We start from the raw sequence: 20,624 nt of genomic DNA on the forward strand, positions 1-20,624 counted from the left end.
TTCAATATGGAAGAATTTGTAGGGAGGTTACTGATGATATGAAGAGTGTATTTGGGATTAAAAGTAAATGAATTTACGGTATGTATAAGGACAAAAAAAACAATTATTAAAGGAAATGTCATTTTGGTGCACTTATAATTAATCAGGTTGAAGAATGCACCTTCAATTGATTGAGAAGAAAAATGAAAGTCAGATCCATAATTTTATAGGAGGATTTTAGTGATTTTGAATATGAGGATAGAAAAGGGAATTAATTCTTTCTTTAGATTTTAGGAATTTGTAAACAGATTTTGAATAAAAATTTCACAAGGGCAAAAGAATACTCTCTCATTATAACAATAACAATTTTTAAAAAAAATTACCCCTATATAACAGTTATCTTCTTTTTTGGGCAATATAATAATTAACCAGAAATAGAATCTCAAAAATTATTATCAATAATTTTTGACCAAATCTTTTGATATTTTTACACACTATTTATGAAAAGTAATATTATATATACATATTTTTATCATCAGAAGTGTGATTAAGCTTACGATTTAACATCTTTTTACTTATAATAGCCAAATATTATTTAAATATCAAATGTTTCTTTAAATGGGTAGACAATTAAACGGGGCAGGACATGTCAAAATTTATATGCCATTTTTAGCACTGTAGTAAAGGGCAATTCATTGTATAAAGCATCCCATATTGGAAAGGTCTGCACCTCAAAGGGTGTGACGTAGACAGTCTATCATAATGCAAGCATTACCAGTAATAATGAAAATTGAATACTACTGTACTTATTTTCCTACTAATATACTTCAAAGATGATGAGTAAACCAACACAAATGCATTGAAAATTGAAATATATAATGTTTATGAAGATTATGTACCACTTTACTATTACCTTAAGTTTTTTTGGATTAATTATCTAAATTGCTTCACAAGAAAAGCAGAATAAAACACTTATAGAGTGAGTTCCTATACAAAAAATGATCGACTATACCAGGATTGACTAGAGCAGATAGATGGTTTTACATTTATGGGCCCTACACGGCGTGAATCTGGAATATTCAGGCTCCAATGCGGAGATCGGACACCGGACACCCGGTGGGGAAAGAAAAAAAAACTAAATTGCAGTACTAATTACAAACACTTCTTAGTTCTATACAGGTAATTCATGTACACATTGAGGCTCCATGCAACTTGAAATTTTATAGACAATTTGTGTCATGTTTGGTCTTGCTTCACAATTTTCAAGTAAAGATGAATTAGCCACATCAACCAAAACTCTTAACTGTTGTATATCTACATTACCATTGAGTTTTGGATCCAACATACCAATTAACACCTCAACATTCTCATTATTTTTCCTACATTCCTCAGTCCATTCAGCAAGCGTCATTGAGCCTTGTACTGACTTGAGCCCTGTAATGAGCTCGAGAAGTAACACTCCGAAGCTATAAACATCACTTTTTGGTGACACTAGTCCTGTGTTAAGGTAATATGTGTCAACATAACCGAGTGAACCTTTTACTTTAGTAGGTGTAGTCGCGCTTATAACATCATTGCCTAATTTGCATAGCCCGAAATCTGCAAGCTTGGCATGATCATCGTTGTTTAACAGAACGTTTGATGATTTAACGTCTCTGTGTATGACAGGAGGATCGGCTACTGAATGGAGATAGTTAAGAGCACGAGCAACATCTAACGCGATGTTTAGACGATTAGACCATGATAATGTACCAGAGGATTGACCATGGTATGTGTGCATCCTCTCAAAGAGGCTTTTGTTAGGAACATACTCCAAAAGTAGTAACTGTTCTCCTGCTTTAATTGATAAATGAAGCTGAATTTGAATCAGTTATGAAGCATTATGCATATATTACAACAATGTATCCAATGTAATCCCACTGAGGAGGGTAAAATATACGCAGACCTTACCCCTACCTTGAGAGGTAGGGAAGTTGTTTTCGATAGAGAAATAACATAAGTGAATAAATCATGGCAAAATACAAGAGAAAGCATGACAAGACATCTGAAAAGAAAAAAAGAACATTAACTACAACATAATAGTGTGATAATCTATATGTAAAATGTATCAAAAATGTCCTTTTTTAAAATTTGTGGTCTTAAATAGGTCATGTGGAAAGTTAGAATCGAAGAGTAGCCAAAAAAAGTAAACAGGTCTTAAACAGGTCTTAAACAGGTCATGTGGTTGTATCATTAAGAGAGCAGACAAAGGTCCTGTGCTAGAGTTTCACCTCCACCCATTGTCAAAACAAATTTACATGTAGTTAGTCTGTAAAAAAAGAACTAGGACCACATGTGAAGTACATAAAAGTGTGTTTTCTCTAACGGATTTCACTTTTAGACGAGACAGTCACACTTCAACAACATCTAGGAAATTGAAGTTGATTACCTTTATCCAAGCAAAATCCCATTAAACCAACCAAGTTAGGATGTGATATCCTAAGCAAGACAGAGACTTCATCCAAGAACATCTTTGTTTCTCCACCTCTTTCCTCCATAACACGCTTCACCGCGCCTAATCTTCCATCTCCAAACTCAGCAAGATAAACATATGAAGTTGCTCCAACACCAATCCGAATCTTGAAGTCTTTGGTTGCCATTTTCAATTCTTCTAGTGCATAAGTTCTTATAATAGCACCATTTGAATCAACACTAACTTGATTTTCTTCATCAGGTTTGGTTTTTGAAAGTTGCTTATTGCCTTTACAATCTAGATAAACTATAAATTTCTTTAAGATGATTAAGAGAATGATAACAAGAGCTATTGCACTAGCAATCCAATAACTTCTTGGATTGGATTTGGAGAATCCAAGGAATCCCATGTTGGGATTCACGTTCGATCAAGAACTATAGTACTTGAATTTAATCAATCATATAGACATGTACATTTGGTTCTTTCTTTTGTTTTTGCATTGTTATGCTTGGATGATAACAAAGATTCATGAATTTGGCAATATGTTGCATTGACAATGATAAAAGGGGTGAAAGCAACTTATTGTGTTGTTTTATGCTTGTGATTGTGAATAAACATTTGCACAAGGGTCTATATTGACCTCTCAAACACAAAGATTTGAAATGAAAACAACAAAGTAACATATTTTTTTTAAAGTTGTATTGAATATATGATTTCCCCCCGGTTTTATAGTGACTAGAAGATCCAAAAAAATGTAACATTTCAATCTACTATGTTTCTATCCCAAATTACTTGTTTTACACTTTGGTCTTTTTTGGGCATAAGTTTATATTTTTGCATCATAATATTTCACAAGTTATTCCATGCGTTCTTAAAGAATTTATGCTCAGATAGACCTGAGTTTGATATCTAGAGGCAAAAATAAAAAATCCGTCTATTTGAAGGACAACAATTAAAGACCAGTCATCAAAAGGGTCAGTCATGCAATTAAGTGTTTTTGTTTATATAATGGTTAACTTATTTACATACTGGGTACTTGAGAGTTGAAAATACACAAAAAAAAATTTGTAACGAAACAGTTTCATAAGTATGCTTTATCATGTATCTAGTTATTAAATTAAAATTAGACGTAGTTCTTTTTTGACAAATTCAAGAGGGCTTTCCATATATTTATAAGCCTAAAATATTTATGTACAATTACAATATTTCAACCTGTTATTACATAGTACTTGCTTTATTTTCAAGGTCACATATATTATAGACGACAACAACGATAACAACATATTCAATATAATCTTATTAGTGGGGTATGTTGTGAATAGTGTATACATTCTTACTCCTATTTTGGAAATTAAAAAGTTTTCGATAGATCTTCAGCTCAAGTACAAACATTACAAAACAATTCGATAAAAGAAAAAAATAAGAGTGAAAATACGAATCTAATTAAATTTTTTATCAATTAGTATATAAGATCAAAAGGTGTCATGTGACCACTGACATGTGTTAGTCACTCATGGGTAACATGCAAAATATGTATATTTTTGGTAGCAGCTAATTACCACTAATTTCCTTTTTTATATTATTGCAAAGTATTCCTTTTCCTAAATGGATTTTCTCATTAATTACAAAATCACTCTTTACTTTTAGCTGAATGATAGTAATAATTTCTCAAGCTAGACTGTTTTTCATTACAGTACATTTTTAGGGTTGGCTTGTACATACATTNTAACATAGTACTTGCTTTATTTTCCAGGTCACATATATTATAAACGACAATAACGATAACAATATATTCAATATAATTTTATTAGTGGGTATGTTGTGAATAGTGTATACATTCTTACTCCTATTTTGGAAATTGAAAAGTTTTCGATAGAACTTCAGCTCAAGTAAAAGCATTACAAAACAATTCGATAAAAGAAAAAAATAAGAGCGAAAATACGAATCTAATTAAATTTTTATCAATAAGTATATAAGATCAAAAGGAGTCATGTGACCACTGACATGTGTTAGTCATGGGTAACATGCAAAATATGTATATTTTTGGTAGCAGCTAATTACCACTAATTTCCTTTTTTATATTATTGCAAAGTATTCCTTTTCCTAAATGGATTTTCTCATTAATTACAAAATCACTCTTTACTTTTAGGTGAATGATAGTAATAATTTCTCAAGCTAGACTGTTTTTCATCACAGTACATTTTTAGGGTTGGCTTGTACATACATTTTTAGGGTTGGCTTGGGCTAAGATAGGAAAAAAGTATTAAAAAATTTATTTTCCAATGTTTTCGTATCTGTATTTATATCAAATTAATAAATATATCTCACATATTATTTTTCATATACACTCTAATCATTAAATCATAAGGCAAATAAATTAAATTGAAAAGATTTTTTTTTAATTTTTTTTCCATTTGGTGTCTGATACCCATATTAAAGTCCGACTAAATTAGAAAAGTAAAGCGGTCGTAGCAAAGGGGAAAAGAGCATCTAATAATACAAGTCCTTTACTACTCTTCCAAAAGGATTAGATTACTATAATTTCATAGTTTCCTTCATTTATAACACACCAAATGGCTTTTGCTCTTTTACCTATGATAAATCTCATCAGAAAAGTCTCACCAGTACCACTAGCCATTGGTTAATTTTTCAAATAATTAATATTTTTTTACTTCTTAATTTATGTAATGTAATTTGAGTTGATTACAAAATTTAAGAAGCTTTTTTTGAAAAAAAAACTTATGATCTAAAATATATCATAGAATTGCCATATTGATATTGATATGATTATTAATTATTTCATAAAATAATAATACACACATTTTAAAATTATATTACTACAATTGAATAGAAAAATATATCATTATCTTTTCGGTCCTTTTTTCCTTTTTGGTTTCTTATCCCGAGCCTCATCAGAGTTCAACTAAATTTGGATTCACATTGGGGCTCCAGAAAGTCTCACATTGGAGGTAAAACGCTCTCTAAAAAAGATGATTTTCTATCCAAGAAGACTCAAATCAGAGACCTCACTAAATCGGAGGGGCACTGGAAAATCTCACATTGAAGGTAAAGTGCTCCTAACAAAGACAATTGCATACCCAATGGACTCGAATCCTCTCTCTCCTCTCTTCTCTCTTATACATATACAAATACAAATTATACATATACAATTATATGACAGATAGGGGTGTACAAAACCGAATCGAAAACCGAACCAAACCGCAAATCGAGTCAAATAGAAAAAAAAAACCCCATTAGTGGTTTGGTTTGACTTGGTTTGGTATTGGAAAAAAAAACCCGACTATATTTGGGTTGATTTGGTTTTAACTAAAAAAACTAACCCGAGACCAAACAACCCGACATTATATATGTAATGTTAAAATTTTATTTTATACATAAAAATATTTACTTTGATATAATTTTAAAATATTTCTTATACTATTTCATAGTTTTTATCTTTTAATATATTATTTCAAGTTTAAAACTTAGAATTCAGAATGGTCCAATAAAAATTATACTTCATAGATGTTGATAGTAATAATAAAACTTAAATCAAAATCAAATTAATACTAATGCAAAAAGAAAATCAATTCAACTCTAAGAATGACAATAATATTGAATATTTGTTCTTTAATTTTACATTGGTTTAGACAATTAAAATACATAATCTAATTTTAATTTTCCTTAAATATTTAGTATTGTAACTAATGCTTATTAAATTATAATCATTTTCATTATGACTTTGCAATATTTATTTTATATGATGATTTCATTATTATTTTTTATTGAATATTTTAGTGTCATCAGTATTCATCTCATATTTTGTGTTATTTTCTTAAGAAACACCTTAGATAATTGTATTTTGATTGGACTAAAGAAATATTTAGAGCACAAGTTAATTATATGTTTGTATGCAAACTTTATTGAAAAAATTCAAAAATCTGAGGTTTATTAGTTTGGTTTGATTTATAAATTTAAAAATTCGACACAATGGTTTGATTTGGTATTTGAAAAATCCAAACCAACCCGAGATTGAAAAATCCGAAAAAATCCAAATTTTATTAGTTTGGTTTGGTTTAGAAATTTAAATTTTTTATACAAATGGTTTGGTTTGATATTTGAAAAACCCGAACCAACCCGATCATGTACACCCCTAATGACAGATATACAAATACAATTCGCCTCTCTCCACTCTCTGCCTTCTCTCCTCCCCCTTCCAATCTCGCTTGCCTCTCTACTCCCTCTAGCATGTAGCTACATACCGTAATTAACAAACTATAACTATGAACCCTAATTAAATTATTTTTAGTGGCTATTTGCAAAACTTTTCCCATCCTGTATCGGTACCCACATTGGACTTTGACTAAATCTGGATTCGCGTCGAGGCTCCGAAAAGTCTCACATTAGAGGTAAAACGCTCCATAACAAAGATGACTCCGTATCCAAAAAGACTCAAACTAAAAACCTCACTAAATCGGGGGGATTCGAGAAATCTCACATTGGAGATAAAGTGCACCGTAACAAAGCTTATTTCGTATCCAAGAAAAATCGAACCCAAAACATAAAAATGAAAGATTACTTACCACTCGAGTACAAATTTGTTTCTTTGTTTTGTAGCATGTGACTATCTGTCATAGACCGAAATATAGAAAAAGATGAGCACCGATCCAAATATTACTACTCCACTAGCAGCACGATTTCTACTTAATCCAATAATTCATTACTTATTTAATCAATCAAATTAATAATACTAATCTGTATTCACACAGATTCCGATTTCAGACAGCTTTGATGGCGGTTGACTTTTCGCCACCTTTGATGGCTGCTATACTACTAAATCACTAGTTCAAAACTCCCACAAAATCCTCAAAAATATAGTTAATTCCTCTGTTTTCTCATCTGGGTTTTCAAGAATGGAATAGATTAGGAGGATTTAAGAGTGAAAAAAGATGGCTTGGGAGAACCCATTTAAGGAAATGGCGAATTCCAAGCCATTGTTCTTGACGATCTATGCTACTGTCTTGATCGGAATTGTTTTCTCTTCGGTTTATGTATTTTCAGCTATTTATTCTTCTCCTAATTCTACCTTTTCCCTTTCCATGGCTCCTTCCACTTCTTCAGGTACCCATTTCTTATTTCGCTTTATGCTTTTTCTAAAAAGTTTTGATTTTTTCATATCCCAGTAGTGGTTCATTGACCATCAAGGGGAGCATGGGTCACGGGTAGAATCTTGTGTGTCCGGCCCTTCCTCGGATTCTGTGTATAGCTGGAGGTTAATGCACCGGGCTGGCCCCTGTTTTTTTTCAGTAGTGGTTCATTGACTTTGTTAATTAACTGTTTTTATCTCTTGAGAATGATTATTACAGTCTATTTTATAAGATTCTGAGGTTTATGGATATCTGCATTTGGGGTTTTCTACAATACTTGTATGTTTATAGGGGTGTACTGGAGTGTACAACAACATACCCAGTATAATCCCGGCTCTGGCAGTATAGGATGTACGTAGACCTTACCTCTACCTTTGTTGGGTAGAGAAGCTGTTTCCGATAGACTCTCGGTTCAAAAGAAAGAAATGTACTGGAGTGTCTGAGAGAGAAAGAAGTTCGCATTTTTTCCACTGACTTTTCAATCTAACAATGGGATTTAAGTAATTTGTTTATATACCTGTTATGTCTTGGAAAAAAGAGTTTTCTTTTTTAGTTTCTCCTCAATTGTTCATCATTGATTGTTCAGAAACTTAGTTAACATTCAACGGGTTTAAATCTTATGAAATCACAAGATTAATTTCAAGGTCTGAAATCTAGTTTGACTGGGTCGAATACAGTAAGAACCTGTTTAGGAGAGTTAGTTTGAGTCTTAAAGCCGTGAAATGGATAGTTCATGTTGTTAAGCAGCCTCAAAAGTTCAGAGAATGCCAGTTAAAGGATGGAAAATCAAAGATTTCTTTGCAGAGTTTTATGGCACACTGGAGTACATTCTCCTTCCCTGGTTTGTCTTCTTTGTATGAAGATAGTTAGAGAAGGTAGAATGTTGAAGAGAACTAGTCCTTTGAGGATTCCAATATCTTGAAGTGTGATAGCAAATTATTTGCATTTGTGGAGCGGAATATGAAGAAATAAAAAGGAATAACTGGATGCAATGTTGGATCGACAAATGGAATATCGTGACAATGTTTGTATTGGAAGGAGAACATGTTGTCTTGGATAGACTTTTGAATCCGAGCAGCATTTGGTGCTTAAATTTTAGTTTTGAGGAGACTGATTTATGTCACTGTTTCACAAAGAGTATGGTGGGTTGGTTCATTTTTTTCACCTATCTTAATTTGGATTTGGCTTTTTTGTCATACTAGTTGGACTTGGGCGTGAGCTGAGGTCGCATTGTGACTTATCAATTTGACTTTCAACACTTTTTGGTTCTTATAATGGGAGGGGGAGTGCAAGGAGAGAGAAAGTAACTGATTTATTTCCCCTAGGTGAAGTATTGATGATTACTTGTGGTTTTTGGTATGTCCGGAAGGGAAGATGAGTAATATACATCCTCCTTTCTTTTAGCTCTGGATGGATTGTAGAAGCTGAGGTGGAAGGGTACTCAACCTTCTTACTTTTACTTCCTTAGAATAGGAGGAAGTGACCTGCACCTGCTACTTTTACTTCCATTCCCCAGCTCTTTTACTTTCTTAGCTATGGAGGAAGTGACCTGCACTTGCTACTTCTACTTCCATTCCCCAACTCTTCCTCCTTTTCACCCTAACCAAATATGGCTTTGCCGATGGTTTTTATTAGTTTCCAAGTACTAAATTTTTAGTATAAATGATACATGAGCTCTTGGATACAGACTTACGAAATCATTCATTTGGAACTCTTACGAGATGCATGCACGGAGAGAGTTACCAACAATGGATTTCAAATTTTGTATATACATTTGGAGCCTATTGGTTTGAGTAATATTTTTGTTTACCCCTCCCAGGAGCTCCCACCCTTTTTTCTCCCTTGGTGACTCGAACCCACAACCTAAGGGTTGGAGGTGAGGGGTGCTTACCATCCGAGCAACTCCCTCTTGTACTTTATAGTAGTTTGGCTTGCTTTGAATTGCGGTTCTCTAGCGCTGATTGTTGTCCAGCTATCATCCGCATCTTTACAAAGGTGCTAGAATGCTTGCTTATTTGATTAATTTTGAAGTATATTCTTAGAGTTTATAGGACCGGTTACCTCCAGTCATGACTGAGGTTTCTGGAGAATCATTCGCTCCAGAAGCCAACAAGAGATAAAGAGCACCTCAAATGCCTAAATTCTGCTGTTGTCTTCAATTTACCTTCTGTCAACATTTGTGTATTTCGTCTGTGTAGATATGTTTAAAACGATTTTAATCTATATTTCCTTCTTCTTCCTTTCCTTTGCCTATTTTTAGTTCTTTATACTGTACACAAGAAAATCAAAGCAATGCATTTCTGTTGCAGATGAAAAAGCAGAACCTTCAGTTCAAGCATCAAACTTTTCTCATCGACAAGTAGATGATGCTTCAATACCAGTGAAACCCCAGCATCAAAGCAAATTATTGAAGCCGATTTGGAAAGTTCCCCCTGCGGGTTCAAAGATGCCAGATTTAGAAACTTTTAAATTATCAAAAGAACTGGTGCAGGAAAGAGTTACAGACAATATTGTAGTTGTGACCTTTGGTAACTATGCTTTCATGGATTTTATCTTGACGTGGGTTAAACATTTGACAGATATGGGTGTTGAGAACCTTCTAGTCGGTAAGTGATACATATATTTGTCTTTTACTAAGTTTTGTTTTGGTTGGCATAGAGGGTAATATTTGTTTATTTGAATACTGAAAAGACCACGAAGTTTGAAATTGTCAGGTGCAATGGACACAAAGCTATTAGAGGCGCTTTATTGGAAAGGAGTGCCAGCTTTTGATATGGGTAGCCATATGAGCACTGTAGATGTTGGATGGGGCTCACCAACATTTCACAAAATGGGGAGAGAGAAAGTTGTACTCATAGATTCTATCTTACCTTATGGCTTTGAACTCCTAATGTGTGATACCGATATGGTGTGGTTAAAGGTATGATTTGTCTATCTACTCCTCGTCTTTTGAACCAGCTGATCTTTTAGAATTTCTGGTGATTGATAACAAATTTAAGATTCTTTATGACTGGGTCATTGGTGTGGTTAAAGGTAATGCTTTTCTTATCTACTAATCCGTCTTTCGGAAACTAGCTGATATTTCTGGATTATTGAAACTGTGGGTCTTATTATGAGTTGTTAATTGGTTAAGTTGATGGTGTTAGTACTTCAGTTTGAAGATTTCAAGGTAGGTGAATGAAAGAGAGAATATTTTTGGGTTCAAAATGACAGGATTTCATTCTTTGACTTGTCTTGCAAAGACCACGAGTGGGACAAGAAGCAAAAAAAGAAGTAAAAGAGTTGATCTGAATGTCATTAGGTGAAACACGAACATCACATTGCCTCAGGCACTATGTGAAATCAAGATGAAGACCTAATATTCATGAAGATCAACTGATAATACTCTACCATAATATATCAATGAAAGAAAGAAAATCTCCACCATTTAATTGGATCAGAACACGGATACTTTTGAATGTACCACCTTTTCATTATTGTATGAAGATTGGAGCAGACCAGATCGAAATAACTCATCCGTATTTTAGTTGTAAGTATATTAACCCTCCGGATGAAGTAGGACTATATAAAACATTGAATACTGCAAAGCTTTGTAAATGTGAACAAATTATCTCTATCATCTAGTGGATTCATAACTTGGTAAAGTTAGGCTAGATCAGACTAGCTGCAATAGGAACAGCTGCTGATGCAGGAGGCATGCACAAGAAAAAGCGAATATCTTGTCTTGGCTGTTTCTATATGAATATAGAATTGTATGCAAATATATTGATTCTTTGCTTGTTAGTGCTTTATTGGTGGCATGTCTAGCACTTCTCCAGTTAACGTGTGTGAGAATATAGGAAAAAAATATTATTGAATTGTTGTTGTTTACATTATTATATTGAGACCCTATTTATAGACCCTAGAATACAATCCTTTACCAAGTAGGATACTATTTAGTATTCCTATTTCTATTTCTATTACTATTCCTTTTCTAATAGAATTGTATATACCTATTTCTATTCTAATAGGATTGTATAAACCTATTCCTATTCTAATGGGATTGTATAAACCTATTCCTATTCTAACACTCCCCCTCAAGCTAGTGCATACAATTCATGTACCTAGCTTGTTACAAATGTAATTAACACGAGGACCAATGAGGGGCTTGGTGAGATATCTGCAAGTTGATCACTCGACTTCACAAAATTGACAATCAATCTCAATGTGCTTGGTCTTCTCATGAAATACTGAATTTGATGCATAATGCCGATAAAATACAGAGTGATAAAATTACAGTGTTGGAACTTCCCAAACCAAGCTTGCAAAGACTGTTTCAGACCATAGAGTGACTTACGTAATCAACATACAAGGCTACTAAACTCCCCCTGAGCAACAAAATTAGGTGGTTGCTCCATATATACTTCTTCACAATGCAATGGTTGTTGCAAGTGCTCAAAATCTAGTATAAAGTATATGGATCATGTTGGAATCAATAGACGAGTCGATATTAAACAAGTCACCGAAAAACTGGCCGAAACATGCTCATATGTCGGAGTATTAGATTTGATGGCTAAAAGTGGTCACAATCTAAGAAATAAAATTATATGGGTAGGGTCGGAATGATGTCATGACCCAACTAGAAAATATAAATTATATAGGATAGTTCGAATTGATGGAACGACCCCATTGAAAAAGAGAAATAATATGAGTAGGGTCGGAATGATGGCACTACCCAGCTGAAAAAGTAAAATTTATACGGGTAGGGTTGGAATGATGGCACAACCCTACGCAAATCAGATTTGAGGAGTCACCGGAAAGACGAATGGAACTATGCAAATCAAATCTGAGGAGTCACTGAAAAGACACATGATGCTATGCAACTCAGATATGAGAAAATAGTTTGAAAAAATCTACGGTACTACACAAATTAAATATGAAAAGTAGTCTGAAAAGATGCACGGTGCTACACAAATAAGATATGCAAAAAAAGGTAGTCACCAGAAGGATGACATGGTGCTACACAAATTAAATATGAAAAAGTAGTCACTGGCACGGTGCTACACAAATTAAATATGAAAAAGTAGTCACCGGAATGATGACACGGTGCTACACAAATTAGAAATAAGAAAGTAGTCACTGGAATGATGGCACGGTGCTACACAAATTAGATATGAGAAATAGTCATCGGAAAGATACACGGTGACTGCTAACATAATCGTTGGCCAGATGGGTAGCATATATGGGTGCCACCCGTCGGCAGCGGAAGCTCTTTGATTTTCTACCAAGATCGTAGAGGCTCTGATATCATGTGAGAAATATAGGAAAAGAATATTATTGAATTGTTGTTGTTTACATTATTACATTGAGACCCTATTTATAGACCCTAGAATACAATCCTTTATCAAGTAGGATACTATTTAGTATTCCTATTTCTATTTCTATTACTATTCCTATTCTAATAGAATTGTATGTACCTATTTCTATTCTAATGGGATTGTATAAACCTATTCCTATTCTAATGGGATTGTATAAATCTATTCCTATTCTAACGTGGATGCTGGTGTAATGTGGTGTCAGGGGATAGTTTGGAGTTTCTGGGTCCATGTACCAGAACCTTTATTAACTGTGGAATTTAACTTTTTCTACTACTTATCCTTAAAGATGTTAAAGACTTCTTTATTTTTTTCGTTCACTAATTTCTGAAGTGTTCTCCTATTGCTGCATCCTTTCATATTTTCTTGCTGTTAAGTTGTTGACTGCATAGTCACTATCTATCTCTAAGTGCTTTAGGGAATTCTTGTTTCACGTTCTTTTTCTTTTTATTTTTTGTGTTCTTTTGGTAAGTGTAATTCTTGTGTTTCTTTATCTTCATCTTGCTAATTCTAATGCCAAATTCTGCATGCTATGTTCAACGAACAGAACCCTCTTCCTTATATAGCACGTTTCCCTGAAGCAGATGTATTGACCTCTACCGATCAAGTTGTACCAACAGTTACCGATGACAGATTGGACCTGTGGCAACAAGGTAATACTTTTATGGAAACAAAGCTTTTCACAGTTTGAATCACCATCTAACTTCAGATTATTCTTTTGTCATCCTTTAATATCCGTGGCTTCTATATTTGTTATATAGGAGGTATGGTTTGTACCAAGAAGTCCCTCTTGGCTTAGTTAGATTTTAGGTTTAATGGAACTCGCTTATCACGTGGGTTTTACTTGTGGTGGAGAACTGCTGTGTTCTATTCTTGTCTTAGACGTGATCTTACTTAATGTCCAGACCTTCTTCTCTTCACTGCTATTACATTTGAATGAAATCTGAAGCACGTTAAAACAGATTATTAGTATTTGATTCATATCTTATTAGTTGTGAAAGATAAGTGTTTGAGTGCGAGTGACATTGCATTCAATACTGTTCGCTGGCTAAATGAGCAGCAGCATGCTTCCTTTTTAATAATTTTTGTGGAAGATGTTGCTTTTACTTTTGATATCCAGTGAAATTCATTGTCCTATTCATTAAGTGATAGGGTGTTTACAGGTACTTGGTCTTGCTGAGTGCAAATAGTCACTTTAAATCTTAACGGGTTCTGACTTCTGTTGATCTCTGGATCTTCTAAGGCTCCACTGTGAAACTTTGACATGTCTTATGCTCCACTTTATTCATCACATCTTTTAAGGCTCCACTGTGAATCTATGACATGTCTTATGCTCCACTTTATCCATCACAACAGACTCATAATTATCAAAATGCACAAGAAATTATAGTTGCCTGAGATGCTTAGATTAATTTGTTTGTTTTCAAGTTGTGGCTTTGAGATTCTAGAAAAGTACTATCATGTGTATTTGGATGGAATTATGTGCAGCTATCTTTAAATTCAACGACATACCAAGATTATAGTTCTAAGATGGTTCCCTAAATCTTGAAGGTGAAGGCTATAAGCTTTAATGGGCTTAGAGAAATTTGTTAAGGACATGGAGAGATGCATACCCTTAGTGTCAATCTTGATTTTTGTCTACACATTTAAGGAAGGACTACATTTTCTCTTTATGCATTTTTTGGGAGGTCTTGTCATCCTCCTACTTTATGCTCTCTCTTTGTCTTTCTTCTATCCTGTGAATTTATTTATTTGTCTGTGGGGAAGTCTACTGATGGGCTGAGCCATATGCATGGAAGTTAGAGAATTGTACTCCTTTCTAATAAATATTAGAGAATCAAACTCCTATGCGAAAAATCTTAGTATGATTAAGATCAGGTGTTAACTGATCTCTGCAGTTTGCAGATCCGTCACTTCTCCCGAGCACATCATAGTTACTGTTATAGTTGATGGGTCATTAAATTGTCATTAGTTGTTTATATATCTGTAGTTTGCGGACCTATTGGTTTTCCCTTATTCGTTGAGCATTAGGACATCTTCATCAGTCATTTTGTTAAATAAGAACTTTATCTCTTCCTTGCATAGTTGGCGCTGCTTATAATATTGGAATCTTCCATTGGCGGGCTACTGAGTCCGCAAAGAAACTGGCCAGAGAATGGAAAGAAATGATTTTAGCTGACGACAAGATATGGGATCAGAATGGTTTCAATGAACTTGTGCGCAGACAGTTGGGACCTTCTGTTGATGATGACAGTGGGCTCGTCTATGCTTATGATGGAAATCTCAAACTTGGTCTTCTCCCGGCAAGTATTTTTTGCAGTGGGCATACCTATTTCGTCCAGGTAATTCCTCATTTTGGAGGTTTTGTTTCTTTTCTCAACTTCTACCATTCTGATATCAAATTCCTGTTACTTGCTTGGTGAAAACATTAATCTTCGTTAATTTATCTCTGAACTAGCTAGATTACTCCTAAGCTTGCACTGTAGTCACTGCAGAATGTTTTCTTATGCCCCTTTTGCTGTTGCAGTCTATGTTTCAACATCTAAGACTGGAGGCTTATGCTGTACATACAACATTCCAATATGCTGGAACGGAAGGAAAGCGTCACCGATTACGTGAAGGCATGGTGTTCTATGATCCACCTGAATACTATAATCCACCAGGTTTCTCCTGCTTTACCCTTATTAGCATTTTATTCTCCTTTTATTATAAATAAAATAATATGTTTTCACTACTGGGTCAGCATTCACATTTTTCTTCCTTTCTACCTTGCAAGTTCTGGAAAGAAAGAAATTCAAGAAGTTTTGAGGGACAAAAGACTAACTTACAGAAGATTAGAATGAATTGTATAAGCCTTTTGTCTTTTTGGTGTAAACAGAATCTTGTAGGGGATATAGTAGACTTAGTTGATTTTAAAGGAAACTTGTAAAGTATACCCATGGGTGGGATGTAAGTTTCCAATTCATCATTTTTTGGATGATGAATTTTTTGGTGTGAATACAAAGTTACCTTGTCTCGAAAAAAGTTGCAAGTCTCCCTTGGATATCTTTGTTTTGCTTTTGCATCTTCTATGCCTGATCATTGGACCTTCTAACTATTGTAACTTGAAGAAAAAGTGAAGTGGTCTTTTTCCCACCTGGCCTCCATAAATCCTGTACGGATCCAACAACCACTTCAAGATGATGGAAGTTATCAAAAATCATGAACCAACATAACTTTTTAGATTTTATCTGTCAGGACAGCTGCAGTCATATCTCTTATACAACTATACCTCAATCCCAAGCAAGTTGTGGTCGGCTATGAATCCTCAGTTACCATGCTGCTCAATTAAGTTTATCTTAGACCCATATTATACTTTTTCAACTTTAGTAAAATACAACATATTTTGATCGACATAAGCATTACTTCTTTTTATTTGTCTGCAATATATGATCAAGAATCAGGATTTTATTGCCTTAGAAGGTCATACACTTTTCAATCTCAAAAATAAAGCTTGGACAAGTGAATTTCCATACAAATGTTACCCCTTAATGTTGAAAGGAATAATTGTGTCTTAAATCGTATTTAAATAGATGTCTAGATCAAGATCAGACTTTATCGGAAATATATCCTGCTTTGTAATAAATTTTACTAACAACAAATTTGGTGTAATTTTTCCTTTTTTTTTTGGAAATAAACAAGTATAGTTTGGTGTGTGTTAATTAATCCTTCGTGCAGGAGGGCTTTTGACTTTTAAGCCGTCAATCCCCAAGAACTTGTTACTGGATGGAGAGCATACCATAGATACACACTTCACTCTTGTTAATTATCAGGTAAGCAACAACCAACACTGTTGTACTGTTTTATTTATTATTTTACGGACTTGCTTGCATTTCTTAAGTATACTTATTGGATTATTATTCCTTAGATGAAACAAATAAGGACTGCGCTTGCTGTTGCTTCAGTGCTGAATCGTACCTTGGTGAGATACTACCCTGATCATTTACTTTTATCTTACATGCTTCATATATTTTGTGAACTCTGCATCTCCACCATGTATAGTGAGCTATAAGATGAGAAGATAAAAGATTGTCTTTTATATGGATACTTCACACTATAAATTACAATATGTTAGCAACACTTCCTGCTCTTATGTGTAATAAGCATGGCAGAATCATATTTGAATTTTTAGATTCATTTTGATAAGATCTGGAGTCCTTGTTCCTTTAGCCATGTAAGCTGGTGAATTGCCTTATCTTTCATTGTTACCCCAAAAAAGTACACCGTGATTTATGTTGTTCTTTGTGATTTTAGGTAATGCCGCCACTATGGTGCAGGTTGGATAGGTTGTGGTTTGGACATCCTGGTATTCTGCCGGGTTCTTTGACAAGGCAACCTTTTGTTTGTCCTCTAGATCATGTTTTTGAGGTACATATTTCGTTTTTTAAAGCGTTAATATTTGGATGTACTCACGCCATGAAACGAAATAACTGACACGAGAAACTGTTCTATACGATTGTCAATGAATTACTTTTGCATTCTTTTTTATGTATGGGATCACTCTGAGATGTGAATGTGGAGTTTCTGGAGTTTTAATACCCGTGTCTTGATAATGTACTCAGTTTCTCTCTAGGATTATTTAACTTTCTATTGGTTCAATTTCATGGATACTGTAAAATAGTTTTGTCAGAGATTAGCAAATTATATCTTCTTTGACCAATATTTAGAATCTGCCAAATTACTAAGGGGTCGTTTGGTAGAGTATTAGCAAAAATAGTGCATGTATTAACTCTGTGTATTAGTGAATACCTTGTTTGGTACTCTTTTTCATGCTATGTATAACTAATACTTGCATTAGTTATACACTCTTTTGTGTGTTAAAATATGTATTACTAATACCATGGATTTCTAGGTATTAGTAATGCAAGGGGTTTTAATGCATGCATTAACATGGTTAAAGACTAAATTACCCCTCAAAATCTTTTTTACATCTTTTCCACTATAATTGTGAAGGGTATCTTTGTAAATAAATATTTTTATGCAATGCATACTATTTTTATACACCAAACCAACAATGCATAAGAAATAATCTATGTATTATTATTTATTAATGAAAGCATTACTAATACACTTTACTTAACATTATTCTTACACACTTTACCAAACGACTCCTTAAGGTTAATGAAGGTTCATTGTGTTCTTATAACTCAATTGCTCTTTGGAGTGCACTTATTTACATTCTAGTTCACTGTTCAGAAGTTATCAGATGGTCAATGATGAGACTGATGAAATCTCGCTGCTGGGTCAGTCTTGTCGTAGGTTCATTTAAGGAATGCCTAAGCCTTGAAGCTCTGAAAATCTCAGGGGAGGTGCTTCGCCTCGCTTAAGCTGCACTTTAGTGTAGGCAAGGCACTAACATGTGCCTCAGTGCACTTGAGTAATATCTTGAATCGAGCACTACTAAACATTGTTAAGGAAAACATTGTGAACGAATCTGTTACTTCTTTTCTTGCTTCATATACATTTTCTTCATTGTGTCTCTTTTTTCTAAAGCCCATACTTCAACTGCGCTTTGTGCTTGAAGTCCTAATGGATTTGGAGTGCTTTTTATAATGTTTCGCCTTTGAAAACACTGCTGCTGCTTGGAGTTTCTCACCCTGATTTTCTATTTGTACAGATTAATGTGATGTTGAAGGAAATGGCAAATGAGGAATTTGGACCTGGGATCAATATTAGGGAGTACTCGCTATTTGAAAATCCATCAATGCCGCAAGAGGTGTTCCATTAGTTTCATACCTTCTTTACATAAAAGCGTGCATCATACAATTCACAGATTAATACTCTCTTATTATTCTTTCAGGTTAAAAAGTCATGGCTTGATGTACATCTCTGCCAAGAAGGGTCACCGGGCTGTCAGGTTAATAGTACAAGTCAAAGCGGGGTTCTCAAACTTCCCAAACATAGTACAGAAGAAATGGTAATTCTGATTTTTCTCTTCCCTCTTTGACCGGACAAGCTCCATGGTAGCAAAATCAAGTACTATATAAATGAAACATGCTTACTGGAGTATAACAAGAGTAAAAGCTGAAGTTTGGAGAGCGAGAATAGTAACAGCCATGAATTTCATCTGGTTCAGTGATTGCCAGCTTAGCCTGGCTGAGCGAATGATTCAATTCTCACCTAGAATTTCTATCTCATTTTTTTTTTACTTTCATCCCCCTCTAGACCCACATTCATTTTTACCCAGGAAATAAAATTTGGAGGGGTGAGAGCGGTGTAGGACATAAAGAGTAGAAACAGCAACACAATGCTATCGTCTTCTAAGACTTTGAGCTTTAATGAACTCATTGTCATCAAATAAAAAGACAGTTCACTTACTTGGTTTATTTATAAACAGTTGAAGACGGCATTTTCCAAGTTTAAGGATGTGAAAGTAATCCAGTTCTCATCAATGCAAGATGCCTTTGATCGTTTTACGGACAAGGTAATATCCCCTCAGTCTACTCCCCCTTCCCGCAATTCTCTCCCTCTGATTCGTTCTCTATGTATAGTTTTCCATGAACTAAAATGGAGAATAACATGTACTCAATTTGTATCAGACAAGGGAAGAACAATTCAGGAATCGTGTCAAGAGGTATGTAGGCATTTGGTGTTGCGTGGAGACTCATACACCAGGTCACATATACTATGATATGTATTGGGATGAGAAACCTGGCTGGAAAGCAGCTCCTCCCAACTCTACAAAAGACGATCATCCGCCTTGGTGAGTCCTTGGACTCCATTATCCTCAGAGAAGTGTGAAAAGAAATGCTCTATAACACCTTGCAATTCAAGAGGGATGTACCATTGTTTCATAGAGAAATGTACTTTTGAATCTATAGAGTTGGTATGAAGGATTAGTCCTTCATTAGGATAGAACATATGTGCTTTTTTTATGTACAAGCAAAAAATTTTGATTGTTCCACCATTAGAAAAGTACAAAATAATGAAGTGTATAATTTTGATTTGAGTAAAGATGGCAGCTAACCAAATGGTTATCATTAGTGCAGTATGCAGAGGGGTTGAAAGTTGAAACTAATCTGTTCAAAACCTTCATTTTCTACTTTTCCTGAAGAACAATTTTAGCATATTTCTATAAAAGAATTATTATTCATAAATGATTAAAATGGAAAAGGGTCACTCATTTATAGAAAGTCACTTAATAAAATTTGTTTTTTATACCTCTCCTTAGAAGCTCCCACACTTATTTTCTCCCTTGGTAACTCGAACCCACAACCTAAGGGTTAGAGGTGAGGAGTGCTTACTTCCGAGCAACTCCCTCTTGTACTCTATCGTAGTTTGGCTTGCGATTCTCTAGTGCTGATTGTTGTCCAGTAATCATTCACATTTTTACAATAGTGCTAGAATGCTTTACCTTTATTAGCATTCTATTTATTCCTTATTTTAAAAATAAATTATATTTCACTATGAGTCAGCATTCTTACTATTCAGAAATCATGTCAAGAGTTATGCAGGCATGTGGTGTTGCTTGGACCATTAGGTACTATGATATGTATTGGGATGAGAAACCTGGCTGGAAAGCAGCACCTCCCAACTCTATAGAAGACTATCATATGCCCTGAGACAAGTGTTAAAAGAAAGGCCGAATCCATCGGTGGCTCCTTAAAGTTGACACCAACTTTCACTTAGATATCTGAGTGTTAAAAGAAAGGG

General features: G+C 34.3%; 2 protein-coding genes across 2 annotated transcripts; one reads left to right on the plus strand and one right to left on the minus strand.

The window, feature by feature from the left end:
- Positions 1-1,150: 1,150 nt before the first annotated feature.
- Positions 1,151-2,840, minus strand: LOC125850249 (probable receptor-like protein kinase At1g49730). The gene is made up of 2 exons (XM_049530108.1): positions 2,408-2,840; positions 1,151-1,812 (listed from the first exon to the last, which is right to left on the minus strand). The coding sequence occupies exons 1-2, from the start codon at positions 2,838-2,840 to the stop codon at positions 1,151-1,153; spliced, it is 1,095 nt and encodes a 364-aa protein (XP_049386065.1).
- Positions 2,841-7,040: 4,200 nt separating this feature from the next.
- Positions 7,041-19,966, plus strand: LOC125850251 (arabinosyltransferase XEG113). The gene is made up of 13 exons (XM_049530111.1): positions 7,041-7,552; positions 9,888-10,184; positions 10,293-10,498; positions 13,480-13,585; positions 15,018-15,274; positions 15,460-15,595; positions 16,650-16,744; positions 16,840-16,893; positions 17,226-17,339; positions 18,589-18,687; positions 18,772-18,888; positions 19,309-19,395; positions 19,511-19,966. Exons 1-13 carry the CDS (start codon positions 7,381-7,383, stop codon positions 19,676-19,678), a joined length of 1,908 nt encoding a protein of 635 aa, XP_049386068.1. The 5' UTR covers positions 7,041-7,380; the 3' UTR covers positions 19,679-19,966.
- The last annotated feature ends 658 nt before the right edge of the window (positions 19,967-20,624 follow it).

The sequence above is a fragment of the Solanum stenotomum genome, unplaced genomic scaffold (genome assembly GCF_019186545.1).
Source record: "Solanum stenotomum isolate F172 unplaced genomic scaffold, ASM1918654v1 scaffold15781, whole genome shotgun sequence".
Lineage (NCBI taxonomy): Eukaryota > Viridiplantae > Streptophyta > Magnoliopsida > Solanales > Solanaceae > Solanum > Solanum stenotomum.

What these genes read in the sequence shown, in the direction of transcription:
- LOC125850249 (XM_049530108.1), bottom strand. Translation starts at nt 2,840, where the DNA reads ATGGGATTCCTTGGATTCTCCAAATCCAATCCAAGAAGTTATTGGATT. An exon ending in GGGATTTTGCTTGGATAAAG is followed by an intron (nt 1,813 to 2,407) that starts GTAATCAACTTC and finishes CAATTAAAGCAG; the next exon opens with GAGAACAGTTACTACTTTTG.
- LOC125850251 (XM_049530111.1), top strand. Translation starts at nt 7,381, where the DNA reads ATGGCTTGGGAGAACCCATTTAAGGAAATGGCGAATTCCAAGCCATTG. An exon ending in CTCTAGATCATGTTTTTGAG is followed by an intron (nt 17,340 to 18,588) that starts GTACATATTTCG and finishes CTATTTGTACAG; the next exon opens with ATTAATGTGATGTTGAAGGA. An exon ending in ATCCATCAATGCCGCAAGAG is followed by an intron (nt 18,688 to 18,771) that starts GTGTTCCATTAG and finishes TTATTCTTTCAG; the next exon opens with GTTAAAAAGTCATGGCTTGA.